The sequence below is a fragment of the Corapipo altera genome, unplaced genomic scaffold (assembly GCF_003945725.1).
Source record: "Corapipo altera isolate COAL_440 unplaced genomic scaffold, ASM394572v1 23, whole genome shotgun sequence".
NCBI classification, from domain to species: Eukaryota; Metazoa; Chordata; class Aves; order Passeriformes; family Pipridae; genus Corapipo; species Corapipo altera.
Window position 1 is genome coordinate 20727229 of NW_020884878.1, and position 14487 is coordinate 20741715.

The following is a 14487-nucleotide window of genomic DNA, read 5'->3' on the forward strand; positions in this document are numbered from 1 at the left end:
TAGCTCATGGAAGTGGATTTCCTCAATGCAAAACTGAGCACTAGGGACTGTTTAAAAATGTCCAAGCAAAGAGATACTGGAAATCATGAGTCTTAAATAAATAAAGCAGGTCTATTGGAAAGTCCAAGAATTCTCTACCTCATGATTGCAAACCAATGTTGGACTTTTAGGAGAAACTTTGGGCTTTTTGAATGTTTATAATTCAGCCCTCAGCAGCAGAGTTGATAAGGCACCTCATACATTTCCCTGGCTGTTGTTGCAGACCTCACTGGTGAGGCTGTGATTGGGACTGGGACAAATGTTGTCTCTTGAGCCCATTTCTGGCTTTGCTGTAGGAACAGCGTGGGCATGACCATCCTGCGGAGCGCAGAAGAAATGAGGATGCTGCAGATTGTCGTGCTGGACCCAGCTGCTCCTGATGGTTCAGTCTTGATGCCAGTGCTACAGCCAAAGGCGTAGGCAGTGAGAAGCAACTCTGGGCAGGAGCTCAGGGGGAGAAGTTGCAGCACTTCGAGGACCAGTGTGGAAAGAGGAACTATGAGACAGATAATTGCCGGTTGCACAACTGAGACTTGAGTAAAGGTTTGGAGTCGCTGCCGTGGTGAATACGGTCCCCACCTGAATTTCATTTCCTTATTGCCCACAGGATTCCCCCCCTACACTGCAGCGTCTCTGCCAGCCAGAGCAGCTATGTGATGGGATAACTTCACATTTTACTAATAAACAGCTGAAGTAAATTTTCCTACACCAGTTACTGTTGCCGAGGTGCGCAGAGGACCCTGCACCGAGCCCCTCGATGTCCCGCTCCGGCTCCTGCTCCCCGTCCCGGCCGGCGGGAGCCGCGGCCCAGCCCGCCGCGCCTCGGAGGTGCGCGGGGCAGCGCCGCCATGACGTCAGGGCGCGGTTGCCATGGGGACGCATGGGGTCGCACCTGACGGCTGTCGTGAAGCAGCGGGCGGAGGGCGAGGGGAGGAAGCAGGGGCAGCGCAGGCCCGGCCCGGCCCCGGGACTTGGCTCCGCGCCGCGCCCTCCGCCCTCGCCGCGCCGCAGCCGGAGTCTGAAGGAGGAGGCGGCGCTGCCGCCGCTGGATATGTAGGGGCCCTGGAGCGGGCGGATCCGGAGGCCGCTGTCTGCCTCTGGAGCGCGGGGCCGGGGCCGGGCTCGGGCTCGGGCCCGGCGGGATGTTCTCCAAGAAGCCGCACGGGGACGTGCGGAAATCCACGCAGAAGGTGCTGGACACCCGCAAGGACCCGCTCACCCGGCTCAAGCACTTGCGTGTCCTCATCGGTGAGGCGGCCGGGAGGGGGGGAAGGGAGCGGGTCAGCGGGGGCCGCGGGTCCCGGCGCAGGGAGGACCGGGAACATGCAGGGACCAGAGGCGGGCCCGGGGCTCCGCTCCGGCCAGAGACCCCACCCGGCGGCCGGGTGCAGACCCCACGCCGGCACGGCGGGGCCGCAGCAATGTACCGGGGCCCCGGGATGCTCTGCTCCCCCTTTTCCACCGAGATACGGACATTTCCACCGCGTCTGAAGGTGAAATTCCTTCGGCGACTGTGGAAGGAGGCGAAAAACTGCTGTGCTTACACTGTGAATTATTCTCTAGAATACATAACTGCTGGTGCGCATGAATAGAAGTGGCTGGTGCTGTGACTCCTTAATCCATTTCCCCTGCGTTCTTACAGTAACAATTTATGTTTGTGTACGTTTTCAAGGTAAGACCTACAGGAGTAAGTGCTCACTCGAATTGATGTGGAGGAGCATCCATACAGGCAGTCTCAAAACACAGCTGGTCAAGGAGGGCAAGCAAACCCTTAAGTGCCTCTGCGGTTCCATGGGAACAGCCAGTGAACCTGGCCAGTGAACTGGAAATTGTAATTATATGGAATAATTTCCTAAAAAATTTGTGGAAAACCCCCCCTAAAGTTAACCAGTCCAAAATATCTCTTAGTTGCATATGTTTGTAAAAATCTAAGTAATTGTCATCAAGCTATCCTTGAAAAAAGAAGTTTGCTCCGTAGTGTCTTTTGGGCCCTTCAGTTCTGTAAATCCCTGCGTTTCTTCTGACAGTTTAACAACACATGTGCAGGGCTGGGTCTAGGGCAGCTGCATTGCATTCTGTGTTTAGTGCAGAATGCTGAATGGATTATTTTGGGTTCTGTCCACAGTTTGGTGGTATTTATGTACCTTGTTCTCTGAAGCTGGATTCTTTCCTTTCAAAGGAAAATGGCTATTGCTCCCTTTTTTTATATTGGTGTTTGAAGGAACAGGTGTTCCCATGTTGCACCATCTGCTGCTGCATGAGTTATTTTCTGCAACATAGTAATTATCTAGACTTGAAATGGAGAATAGTTGTGTAGCTAGTTATCTGAGAGCTTGGGTAGTCAGATATCTCCTCTAGCCTCCCTTAAATGTACCACTCTTCCTAACAAGCTGTACTGAGCCAGTGATGGCTTGCTCTGTGTTGATTTTAGCTGCTTTGTCAGTTGAAATTTAAGAGAAAAAAGCATTCTGAAGAAACTAAGTACCTCTCTGAATTTAGGTTTCCTGGCTAAAGTACATTGAATATTTCTAGTTTTGCTTTAGTCTACAAAAGACTCTGAGCGATTTTGATCTGATCTGTTCTAGATTTGATATTTCTGTTGCTTGCAATTTATTTTTACGTTTTTTCTTCAGCTTTCTTAATAACTGGATACATTCTGTAAGATGAAAGCCATGAACTTGGTGTCAAGCAGACATTCTTATTTAATCTAAGGTTTCTGTTTACTGCCTGTAAGACAGACTAAATCTGCTGGGGATATTCTGATATGATACCCCACCCTCCATGTGTATATCTCATCTGTTGAAGCACAGCTCCCACACTATCCTTTCTCCAAGTTTGGGAGATCACAGCATGTGACTGTGTAAGTAGGGAAAAGTGTAACAGTACTCTTAGTTTGTTTGGTTTGGATACATCTACAAGATTTTGTCATTATGCAGATATTCTTGGGTGCATGAGGTACAAAACAAGGTCGTTTTTAGGGCAGGGGAGTAAGGTATTTCTATGCACATTCCTACTGTAGTGCAAGACAAGTGTACAGCAGATTATTTGAAGTTTGTCTTTGCTGTGATCACCTCCTTGCTTTTTTCCTTGAATTTCGCTACTGCCTAAAGTGGCTTCCAAAACATAAGCTCTGTGCCCTTTCTTCTCCAATTGTTTCCTTGACTAATCTACAGGACCAGATTAAAAAAATTGAAGTGTTTTTATAAGATAGAACTTCTGCCTGAGGTGGCTTCTTATACAGGCACCGTCCTGCAGCTTGAGCAGCATAGTGCTGTGTGTCATTTTTTCCTCAGTGACAACTCCCCCACCATACTAATTGCCATGTTTCCATGTATTAAGGGGAGCCAAGTTACTATTGGCAACAGACTATCTGAGGGGGTGAGGGAGGAAATCTCAGTTCAGCACCTTCATCAATAAAAAATAATTTTTGTTTATCTCTGTTAGCCCCTGCACACTGGAGACTAAAAGACTGTCCAGAGGAGAATTTTCTGCAGTTTCACATCCAGGAGAAGGAGAGAATTTTCTCTTGTTCTTTAACTTACAGTCCTTTCAGTAGACCTGCAAGGTGTATCAGACCAGAGTTCTTTTTTTTTTTTTCTGCACTCTTTAGTCCTTGGTTCAGCAACAATAAACAGGCATGGCCTTGGATTCATGGTTAAGACTTGAGGGGAGGAAAGGGAGTATTAGTTCATTTTACCTCTATTTTATCAAGACATCCAAAGCAGCAGTTCTCAGCTAAGCCAAAATAATGGAATAGTCATGAAAAGAGGTGAGTACTTTAAATTATAGACTGCTGGCTATCTATTAGCCAAAGAGGAGAAATCTAAAATATTTAGTTATGGTAAAAGATTGAGAGTCGCGTCGTGCAAGGCAATAGTGCTAGTCAGGAAATGTATAAAAATATTTACGATAGTATGATGTCGTTGTTAGTAAGGACCAGAAGAGACTGAACAATATCAAAGTACCTAATATAAAGCTAAGTGAATAGATAGCACAAAGGCTGTGACGTTTATTTTTAACAAATTAAAAGTAGTGTACATTAAATGGATTTTTTTATATTTCATCTTTTACAAGATAGCTTAGCATGCAGTGAGTTGTATTCCTCTAGAAAAAGGTATCCTGTCATTGGTGACAACTTGGTTTTAAATTTTGTAGAAGATGCAAATTAGCCTGCATAAGGATATATAGAAAATTTTGTGTCTTCATAAAGCAGTGATGTACCATTATAGGAAATACAATTGTAGCTTTAGGAGTCTTCTTGCTACAGTCAGTGTATGGAAGATTTAGGTATGAGAATGACTGACTCAGATAAGAGTAAAACTTTAATGTGGAAAGATATTGAAAGTTTTAAAATCCCTTTCTGTAGGGATAGATAGTGAAAAAGATGTAAACACATATGAAAAAACTAGGAAAACTGAATTTGAAATTATGAGTTACAGTAAAATATTTTTGTCTTGGGAAGCTCTTGAGTGCTAGGCTACTAATCAGGCATACTGGGGGAAAATGCATTTGTTGTGGTTTGGTTTTGGTTTTTTTTCTTTTTTTTTCCTCCCTGAAACTATTTTGTAGATAACTGCTCTTTGCCACTTCAGTGTCCTGTTTCTGTTTGGTTCTCTGATCTGCTCTAATTTGACTCTGTTCATCTTTTTTTGTAATTCAGGAACCAAAGAAAATTCTGTGAAATTCAGGGGACTAATTCAGAATTAATTAAATGATTTGTTAAAACAAATATAGCATGTGACAAATTTATGCATGTCACAGGTGTAAGGTTTTTTTAGTAGAGGTTAAAGCCTTTAAGAGACCTTCAAGTAATATTATTATTGCTAAGAAACACTAAGAAAAATTGGAAAGAGATTGGGATTTAGCAGTCTGTGAATGAAGGTAATCTGCTTTTCATTGTTATCCTGCTGCAGTATGTTTCTTGGAACAACTGGAACTATCTGCTTTAATAGATTTTATTCTTTTGAGATGTATTAGTTTCCTCCCATAGGGAAGTGCTTACCCCACCCCACTCCTTTTGGTTTTTTTCTTCTCACATCTGAGGAGTAGCTTTGAATCTCATACAGTTTTATGATGCTGACTTGGTCAGTGTGTGACTTCTTAATCAAATTGTGCAACTGTCTTGTTTCTGTATGGTGGAAATGCTGTAACAGTTGTGTTTACTGTTTGTGCCTGTGGTAGTTAGAGTGTATAGACCCTGAACGGGAATGTCAGACGGATTTCCCTCAGTCTGTGTGGCAGGGGCTCAGCCTTGTCAGAAGGGAGGCCTTGCCATAAGGCTGCAAGCTGCTGTTAGTGCAGGTGATCACTGAGAATTCTTCTGCAGATGAAAGGGGAGGCACATTGTACACTTTATGAAATAAGGTATTGCCTGCAGAATAAACCTGTTATTTTCCAGAAAATATATATATTTTTAGCAGTCCCCAGTCAATTAGCAGCTAATTGCAATTTTGGGGATTATTAAAAAGAAATAACATGAAAATAATATCGCATTGTTCTTATAATGTGGCAGTGTTTAATCAGACTTCAATATCAAACTAAAATTTTATTGTTTTAAAATGGTACTTTATAAAAGTTTGTTCTAGTAATCTTTCAAGCATCAAATCTTAGTTGATATGTCCTTTTGTTAAAACACTGCTGTGAGCATTCTGTAAATAATTAAGGCAAGTAGATATGTGACCCTTTCATAAGATCTTACCTTAATAATATTGACTTTTTGTTTTGATATCAAATATGTTGGTGCTACCTGTTGAATTTGTCAGAATGTGTAAATATATGTATTTAAAAAAAAAAGCTTAAACCTCTGAATATTTACTGATTGCTATGTAATCTTACTGTGTGCAAGTAAGTCAAATGAATTTACTTGGTTTAAAATTTACTTATACAACTGAATTCTTAAGATAATTATTTTCTTGTTGGGTTGGGTCCCCCCCCTTTTTACATTTTGTAGAGGAGAAATTACAGGCCTGTAATCTGTTAATCCAGAGCAAAGAAAAAAGGAAATATACTACTTCTTGTAAATTGTTTTATTTGTATCTGATATCTCAAAACTATACTGCTTTTATCTCTGGAACCATGGAGAGAATACTTGTAAAATGGAACACTAAAAGACCTGAGTATCTAAAGTGTGGGATTTTTTTAAATTATTTTGGTTTTTATATGCCTGATGGTTGGTTAGTGCTTTACATCTCATGTAAGCAATCTCTGAAGGGGAAAAGTCAAGCTGTACTGGACAGAATGAAATGGGCTGTGTTGGACCCAATATATCCATTGTGATGTATTGTTTAATATTAAATAATATACTTAAACAGAGATTGCATTTGTCTACAGGGATTTTAATTTAAGAAATCTGTTTCACTGACAGTTGGCCCTAATGCTTCAACTGGATGGCATTCATTGGTGTTGCACACTATCAACATCAGTCATAAATGAAAAATGTTTAATGGTTGTTAAAGTGAGAGCAAATGAGAAGCTACAACAAAACTAGCTGCCTGGAGTTTTCTTGGAGAGAACTATTCCAGAAGTTTCTGTGGATGTGCAAAGCTGTATTATTTTTTGAAATAGTTGTAGGAGTTTGGTTTTGGTTCTTTTTCTTGTTTGTTTTTCTTTTTCTTTCCTGGTAAATCTAAGTCAAAGGACAATGTCACTGCTGTAACTTGTGGATCTGGATGTAGGTTGCATGCAGTTTAAGAAATTAGACTTCATGTTTTGTCAGCCTTGACTTAGCCCTGAACCAATTATGTTTTGATCAGGAGCAGAGGGGGAAGATTTGCTTTGCTTTAGTTTTTTGGCTAATGTTGCACTCGACTTGCAGAGTGCAGCAGTGGCCAGGGCTGCTGAGTTGCAAGAGTAAGGGCTGGAGCCAGATCAAAGCCCCAGGGTAGACAAAGGGGAAGCTCTGACCACTTGGTTGTGAAGGAAAAGGTTTGTGTGGGTTTGGCTTGTGGCAATTTGGAATGAAAATAAGTACATTACTATGGAAGTGTTTGAGGTTGCTTAAATAACGGCTTAAGTTGTGGAACACGTGTGAATTGTTATGGAAGTATTTCCTAAAAGTTTACTAGTGTAACTCTTCTGGAGGCTGCAAGCACCCTGAGAGAATTAGCTTGGAAAGCTGGCAGCTGCTTCTGCTCAATCCTATAAAGCACTGGTGTAACAGTTCATATGTAGGTGATGTTCATTGGTGCTGTTAACCTGCTTATTTGTGATTTTTGTGTGGGTGTGTTTTTATCTAAAAAATGGTGATGATTGGGAGTTTAGACTTGTCTGATGCAAAATAGAAGTCCACTAGAAGATTGCTTTGTCTGTTCCTTTTTCAGTACCAAAAACCTCAAGAATATTTTCTTTGACAAAATTACCTTTTTTAAAAAAATTGTTTTTGGTAAATAGCTGTTATTTAGATCTGAAACACTTACAGTTACTGCAAATGTGAAGGCTTTGTTTAATGAATTTGCATTTGTGGTCTGTTATCAGGGCTCTTTCACTTTGACAGTGTTAACTATGCCAGAGCCAGCAGTTGGTTCCCGAGGTTTTCCACTTAACCTTTCTCAGTTACATGCTTTTCTATTCAAGAGACAGTGCATATGTAACTGAACCTGTCTGCTGTTTTCCTGTACAGAAGCCCTTAAATTTTTCAACATGGAGAATTAAGAATGAGTAAGTTCTATTGTCTAATTTGATTGTATGTTAACTGAAATGGAGGACACTGGAGGACTCTCGCTTTCTAGTGGCGGCAGTTTGTTACAAGGATTAATACTGAACATGTCAGTCTATAGCAAGCCTCTGCTTTACAGAAATAGATCCAGAAGTCTGGCCATCTTCCAGGTCATTGTTTGCTACAGTTGTCATTAGTATTTTGGTTTTGAATAAGGATGAGGAAAAGTGACCTAAAAGCCAGTAAGTCTTGGAATGAGACAGTATAATGTTTTTGTTATACCTTGTGCTCAGACAATTTTATACATAAACATAGTATAAATTCTGAAACTCTTAAAATAGAACATAAAATTAACCACAACCGAATCTGTAATGGCTTAGATTATTTTGTTAAATTTCTGCAATGCAGTGTGAACTGATGGAAGTTCTTTTCAGAAAAGTTAATATATGTCTGGGATCTGTTTGGGGGTATTTCTTTTTAAATTCAGTATTTTGACTGTTTACCTTTAAAGTTCTGTCCTGTGCAGAAAGGTACTAACTTACATGCTTTATAATATTTTAATTTTGTATAGCAGGCCATCATCTAAATAGTATAGATGCATTCCTCTCAACTCATTTATAAATACATAGCAGATTTTGTGGATTAGTTTATAATAATTTGTGGGGTAATACTTAGAAAACAAAATGCACAGGGAAGACAAATTGTGTATAATAACAGTTAAAGGTCACTGAGATCTTCTTCCAATAAAGGATTGGGGTGTTGTAAACATGTAAACTTGTAAGCTTTGCAAATTCTTGTTCAAGTGATCCCTTAGCATTGTAATTCTAAGTATGATATTCAAATAGTATCCTCCTTCTAATGTGTACTATTAAGGGTGAAATTTTTATTGAAATACTTTTTTGAAAGTATGGAAATTATTCCCAGTTAAAAAGGGATGTGCTAATAAATGAACAATAATAAAAACACTGGAGCAAATGGGTTTACTTTCAGTCAGAACAAATTTTCTGCAAGAAGACTTTGGCCTGGAATCTTTGCTTACTAAAATGATCAGCATGGACACTGAAGTTTTGAATGTTTTACTGAGATACTTGAAAGTAACCTTTCAGAAAATTCTGAACAATTAACCTTCAAAAGAGTTAACCATTTGAAAACATAGGAAACAAGTTTCTAAAATACAGTCACACAAGTTAGTAGGAGGGTTTTTTGGTTTGATTGTTTTGGGTTTTTCTCTTTAGTCCTTCTTTGCTACTGCTGCAGTCATAAGGTAGGGAGTAGCAGAACTTCCATATTTCAGTGGGTTTAATGGAACTCCAGTAGATCTGGTACTTGAATGCTCTTGTAGTGAGGTTCAAATATCTTAAATAGCTAGTCATGCATTTTTAGTTTGGTTCTCTGTTTCTTGCATCAAATTAGAACAGAAATCCATAAGCTGGGTATAACTTCTAAAACTTAAACTGAAAAGGGGAACTTTACTTCTTAATGCTGAACTTTGAAACCCCTTCTTTTAGAAGCTTTATGGGATGAAGAAAAGGAGAGAGAAGCTGTACTATGTCTCCTTGTGGTTAAATGTAACCTTCTCCTTGAAACAAAACAAAAACCCAAACAAAAAGAACAACAAAAAACCAAAACAAACAAAAACCCACTGAACACAGAGTTAGTAGATCAGATTTCTACCAGTTTTTAAGTTACAGAAAATTATTAAGGAAAAATCAGCAATCAAAGATCCATGTTTCTTTCTCTTCTAAAGCATGAAGAAAACTGCCTTTTCTTGACAAACAACTTTCTTAAAATACTGGAAATCAGGATTTTAGTGTACTAGAACTATGCTTTGTTAAGTAGAAACTTTAGTTTTTACGTCGTTGGAATACAGTCATGCCTCATTTTTCCCTCACATTCTGAGGAACTTTTCCAACTATTTCGTATGGTGCCAGATCTATTTTTGAGTCCTTCTCTCCTAGTCCGGACAGAGAAACAAAGAACACAAGGAGTACATTAGTTTGTTTGTATTCTTCTACCACAGATCATGTAACTAAGTTCTTTTTTTTAAAAAATAAAAACAGAAATGTACTGGAAGTTATGGAGGAAAACCTGTTTCTGTTTAATCCTACTTTACCTCAAAACAAGGCTATGTCTCTCCTTAAAAAGGCAGAAAAGACTTAACTAGCCAAAACAGAGAAGCAACTTCCTGCAAATTCCCAGTTCAAGGCTGTCTGAAAAGGATATGCTGCTTGTAGAGGAAATTATTTTTATGTTTGTATGCAACATTTATGATACTTTGAGAGAACATAGAGAAGAGACAGTGACCTAGTGTTGGAGAAAATGGTTTAAGATATGAGAACTGAGGAGCTGTATCTTTAGCTGATCAAAAGGATAAAGGTAAACTGAATATTTTAGAGACATTTTCATTAAGAAAAAAATCAGATCCTTAATTAATGAAGAAAGCTATAACAGCAGCATATGACTAGAAGTTTTAATGTTACAATAATCAATGAGAGCAATAGTCTCTCCATGCATGGATTAGTCTTGTGGATTATACCTTGTATAGCGGTAGCTTTGAGATGGAATGATGTTTACAGGTGGCCAGACTAGATGATTTCCAGATCAAACTCTTTTAAGGTCTCCATGCTGTATCTGCTTTTTCCCCCTCCTCCTTCTTGCCATAATTCTTGGTCAGGGTATTTATAATGAATTCCAAACTTCTTGACCAACGCGAGGTTACAAATTTCTGCACCAGCAGCTTGCTGAATACACCTACCTTGCACTATAGGTGTCCTTTGATGATGAGCAGATTCTGTCTTTTGCTCTAGGTGGCAAACCTATCAGAAGAACGACTGTCTTTTCCCTCCCTTAGAAGGAAACCTATTTTTCAGCATTAACAGAAACAGTTTGTGGGTTTTTTAAAAAGTATTATTTTCACATAATGAAAGAACAGAATTCCCATTGAATAAAATGTCATATTTTCTTCTATCTAATGCATTAGAGTTTATTGCAAGAATTCAGTTGTTGGTAACTGGTTTGAATTTTAAAAACTTGCTTTTGATTATGCTATCAAGTGTGATCTTAGGAAGAAATCAGAGAGAAATGCATTAGCTACAGAAATTGCAAAGTCAAGGAATTTTTTACTTTGTCTCCTACTCTTGCAAGTTATATCTGTATTCTGAAGGTATGCTTTTAATGTTATTAGGTGTTAGTGGTAAAGTACAGGTCTACCAATGCTCCTTCAAGCATTTTCTGACGTCATTGACACCATATTTTTTTTTAATAAATAAACACAAAATAAAAGTAGTTAATAAACAACAAACCTCTGCAATTCCACCCTACCTCCTACCCCAAAGTCAGAATGCATTACCACAGTACCGATTGTATGTATGCAATTACGTGGTAAAAGGAGAATCGCTGTTCAGCTGGTTATGTAGACAAGTATTCAGTTTGTTGCCTGAAGAATCTAGGAATAGTATCTCTAGAAATTACTGACTGTTTTACTAAGATTGTTTAAAGAATACATTTGATTTGGGATTTTTTTTTTTTTGTCATCTTCGGAGTTGATCCATGTCTGGGGAAGGAATGAGGGCCTATTTCAGGAAACAAAACATTTAACATGCCTGCAAAAATGCAGCATTCCTGTGTGTTGATTGGCAGAGACCCTGCTTATCTACCTCCCTTCCCTTTAGTATTTGGAACTAGTCTTTTTGGCACATTTGTGTCAAGTGAACCATTCCACCACTTTCTGTGTGCAATTTCCATTAGCAGTTAAATATATGGACTGCAGGATACCTTCTGCCACCCTTATTCCAACCATCTCAATCATTGCTTTCTTTTTTTCCTTTAATCCTCCCATCTCAAACTCTTTTTGTTTTCTTCCACCTGTATTTTCTTGTCCCTAGCCTAGGACTCACTTAGGATTCTGCCCCATGAATGGAAGTGTTTGTAGTGGCTTTGCCTATGCTCTAGTGATGGCTCCATTTTGTGTGCACTTGTCCGGACAACTGAAAATCATTGTCTAGCTTGTTTAAAGTGGAATTGGTTTTTCTTGTCCTATAACATTTCCATCTGTTAAACTCTTACAGTTCAGCTGCTGATCTGTATGTGGTGTAGCAGTTTCTGCAGAACTGGGAGTTTGGTAATCCTCTAGGTGGTCAGATACGTGCTTGCTGCTGGACCACTAAGTTTATTCCCAGCTGAACTGCCTTGCTTAAGAGTTGATCTTAGCTGCTAATGTAGTGCTGTCGGCTATATTAGAGCACTCTGGCTCTGCTACACTCATTATGCAAGATGTTGACAGAATGCTGTGATACAGCAAAATCTGTATTGGAAACATCTATAGCAAAATTGTGTTAAGATAGTCCTCTAAAGCTACATAATAAAATATAACTGAAAATATGCCATGGTCTTAGCATTTCAGTTGATTCATTTTGTGCTTTATGCTCTACCATTTGTATGTCCAGTCATGTAAGATGATAAAGATTGATGTATTCTAAATTAGAATTAGAAGGCGATTTATAGAAGATATATCTACAGTGAAAGATGATGTCTCAGTGTGTAGAACTGGTGAAAGGGCTGCCTTCATGTTTTGTTTTTGTTTGGTTTTGTTTGTTTCACATCAGTATTCTGAAAGGGGAGAGTTTTACTTCCATGCTATTGTTTTGTCTGCCTAATTTCTCTAGTCTTATGTAGTTAAAAAACAGGACAGAGAGTGTCTTTTGGTTCAGTGTGTACTAAGGCTTGAAGGAATTGGTTGTTTAAAATGATCGGTTTAAAATTAATCTAGATAAATCACTCTGTATTTCTTTACTGGGGATTTGCACAAAACCATCTGGGGGGTTGTGGGAAGAGAATCTGGAAACTTTCCTGGGGTACACCAGAAAGCACATCCCTCTATACTTAATGATTTTTCCACCTCAGGGTATCCCTGAGGTCCTAGCTTCTGATCTCCTGAGACTACACAATCAAAGGAGTGTGGGGGGCTGAGCCAGACTAGAAAGTTAAGTGTATGTCGGAGTTTGGAGGGAATAAGGAGGCAACGGTGGGAATCCAGTGCTGCTGTTTACATCCTCACAGCTTGTTTTTCCAAAGAACAGGTGTGTTCCTCGTTTACCATCCTTCTTACACTTCTTTAGTAAGCTTAGTTGTGTCCAGTAATTACAGTTGGGAATCACGATGGTCTTTCTGCTGCAGTTTGGACGCCATTGCCAACTTTATTTCTATGAAATTAACAGTTGAAACCAGATTTATCTGTACAGTGCTAGTTCTGACGGAATTGGGATTTGCTGGCATTACTGTTATGCAAACAATGAGCGTACAAGAAGATGCTGCTTCCTGGTTTAAAATTCACTAGGCACTTATGGCATGCCATCCTGAATTTTATTAGCCTCAATATAAAGAATAAAAACTTCAATAGCTTCTTTACCAAGGATAACTTTTCAATATCTTCGGTTCTTACTGCTGGTTAATGGTATGCAGTGGTTGATTATGAATGTAAACAATATTCTGTTTTGTTTTTCAGAGAATGCAGAATCAATTGATCTCAAACAGTTTTTTGACCTACATTTCTCACATATATATTATGTGTTCTTTGAAAACTTTGTGACTATTGAAGTTGGCCTTAAACAAAAAGGTAAGTATTCTAAATAGAACATTTTTTGTCTAAGTTCTTGTGGTTTTGTTATAAAATAATGCAGGCTGCTGTAAATAAAGCCCTATGTGGTCACAAATGGTAACATTAGCTGTGTAGAAATATGTGTAAGCACTAACTTTGCAAATAAAGGCAGAGCAGTGAGACATGCACAGAGGAGGTGAGCAAGAGGTCTTTATTCTCTGATGACGAGGTTTGTCCTTTTGCAAACTGAGGATTCTTAAGGTGTTATACTTCGTGTTCTGTGGAATTATTCTTTAACAAGATATTGTGTAACTTAGTCTCTCCCAGCTGTTGATGCCATAATAGGAAGTTATACAAACTGTACCTGTTATAAACTGTATTTATGAAATGTAATTTTTATTTGGGTAAGTAATGCAAAGTTACGGTTTTATAAGTGCAGGGTTTTGTTTTACACATTTAAGGATCTTCATCATTGCTTTTATATTTTGTTTTGGTAATGAAAGTGCATTTTCTATTTATTTTTAATTGCATCTAGGTCACAAGTCTCAGAGAGAAGAATTAGATTCTATTCTTTTTATTTTTGAGGTAAGATAATTTGAATATGTTTTTTGCTTTGAATTAAGTCCTGTTATTCTACAGGAATATACGCTTTACCTGGAAATACACTTTGCATTTAACTGCTTTCCTTCTTCCTTTTGCTTAGAGCTGAATTAATGTGCTTTATGAGAGAAGAAAAAGAATTTGACTTGCAGTTTTGCAAGAAGATGTCTAAACTGTAAAAAGATATTTTTTTCTATGTCTGCAGATAGTTCATTACTCTTTGGTGGTGGTGTTTCCCCCATAGTGCATTATACACTTTGAAATGCTCATAAAGTCAATCTCTGTTTAGTCATGATCTGTTTGACTTTTTGATTGCTGTTATCTCTGATTTTTCTCATAATAGATTGCTATTGCAGAATTGGTTTTTATAGATCCTTTTTACTTTCAAAAATATTCATTATTTGAAAATTGCATTTCACAATATCCTTTCCAAAAGCATATCTTGACTTAGTTTAGGTAAATTAGAAATAATTTAATTAAATCAGAACATTTCCAAGCAGACACTATAGTTTAGAAATAGCTTAGAATGTAAAATTTTTTCTTTCCTTTTGTATGGAGGCTTCTAATTGTAGAACAAGGACTGTGTTTTTTTTTTTTA

General features: G+C 38.6%; 1 protein-coding gene across 16 annotated transcripts in view; it reads left to right on the forward strand.

Annotated features, from left to right (window-relative positions):
- The first annotated feature begins 966 nt into the window (after positions 1-966).
- RALGAPA1 (Ral GTPase activating protein catalytic alpha subunit 1) overlaps positions 967-14487 on the forward strand; it is a 142695-nt gene continuing 129174 nt past the window's right edge. For 7 of the 16 annotated variants that reach the window (XM_027638309.1, XM_027638305.1, XM_027638308.1 and 4 more), the window contains exons 1-3: positions 968-1287; positions 13197-13307; positions 13825-13874. In XM_027638309.1, the coding sequence (XP_027494110.1) occupies positions 1182-1287; positions 13197-13307; positions 13825-13874 (267 nt within the window). In that variant the 5' untranslated portion in view covers positions 968-1181. Of the gene's footprint in view, positions 1288-3616; positions 3809-13196; positions 13308-13824; positions 13875-14487 lie in introns of those variants that run through there. The other 9 variants (XM_027638313.1, XM_027638317.1, XM_027638319.1 and 6 more) reach the window with 4 other exon arrangements.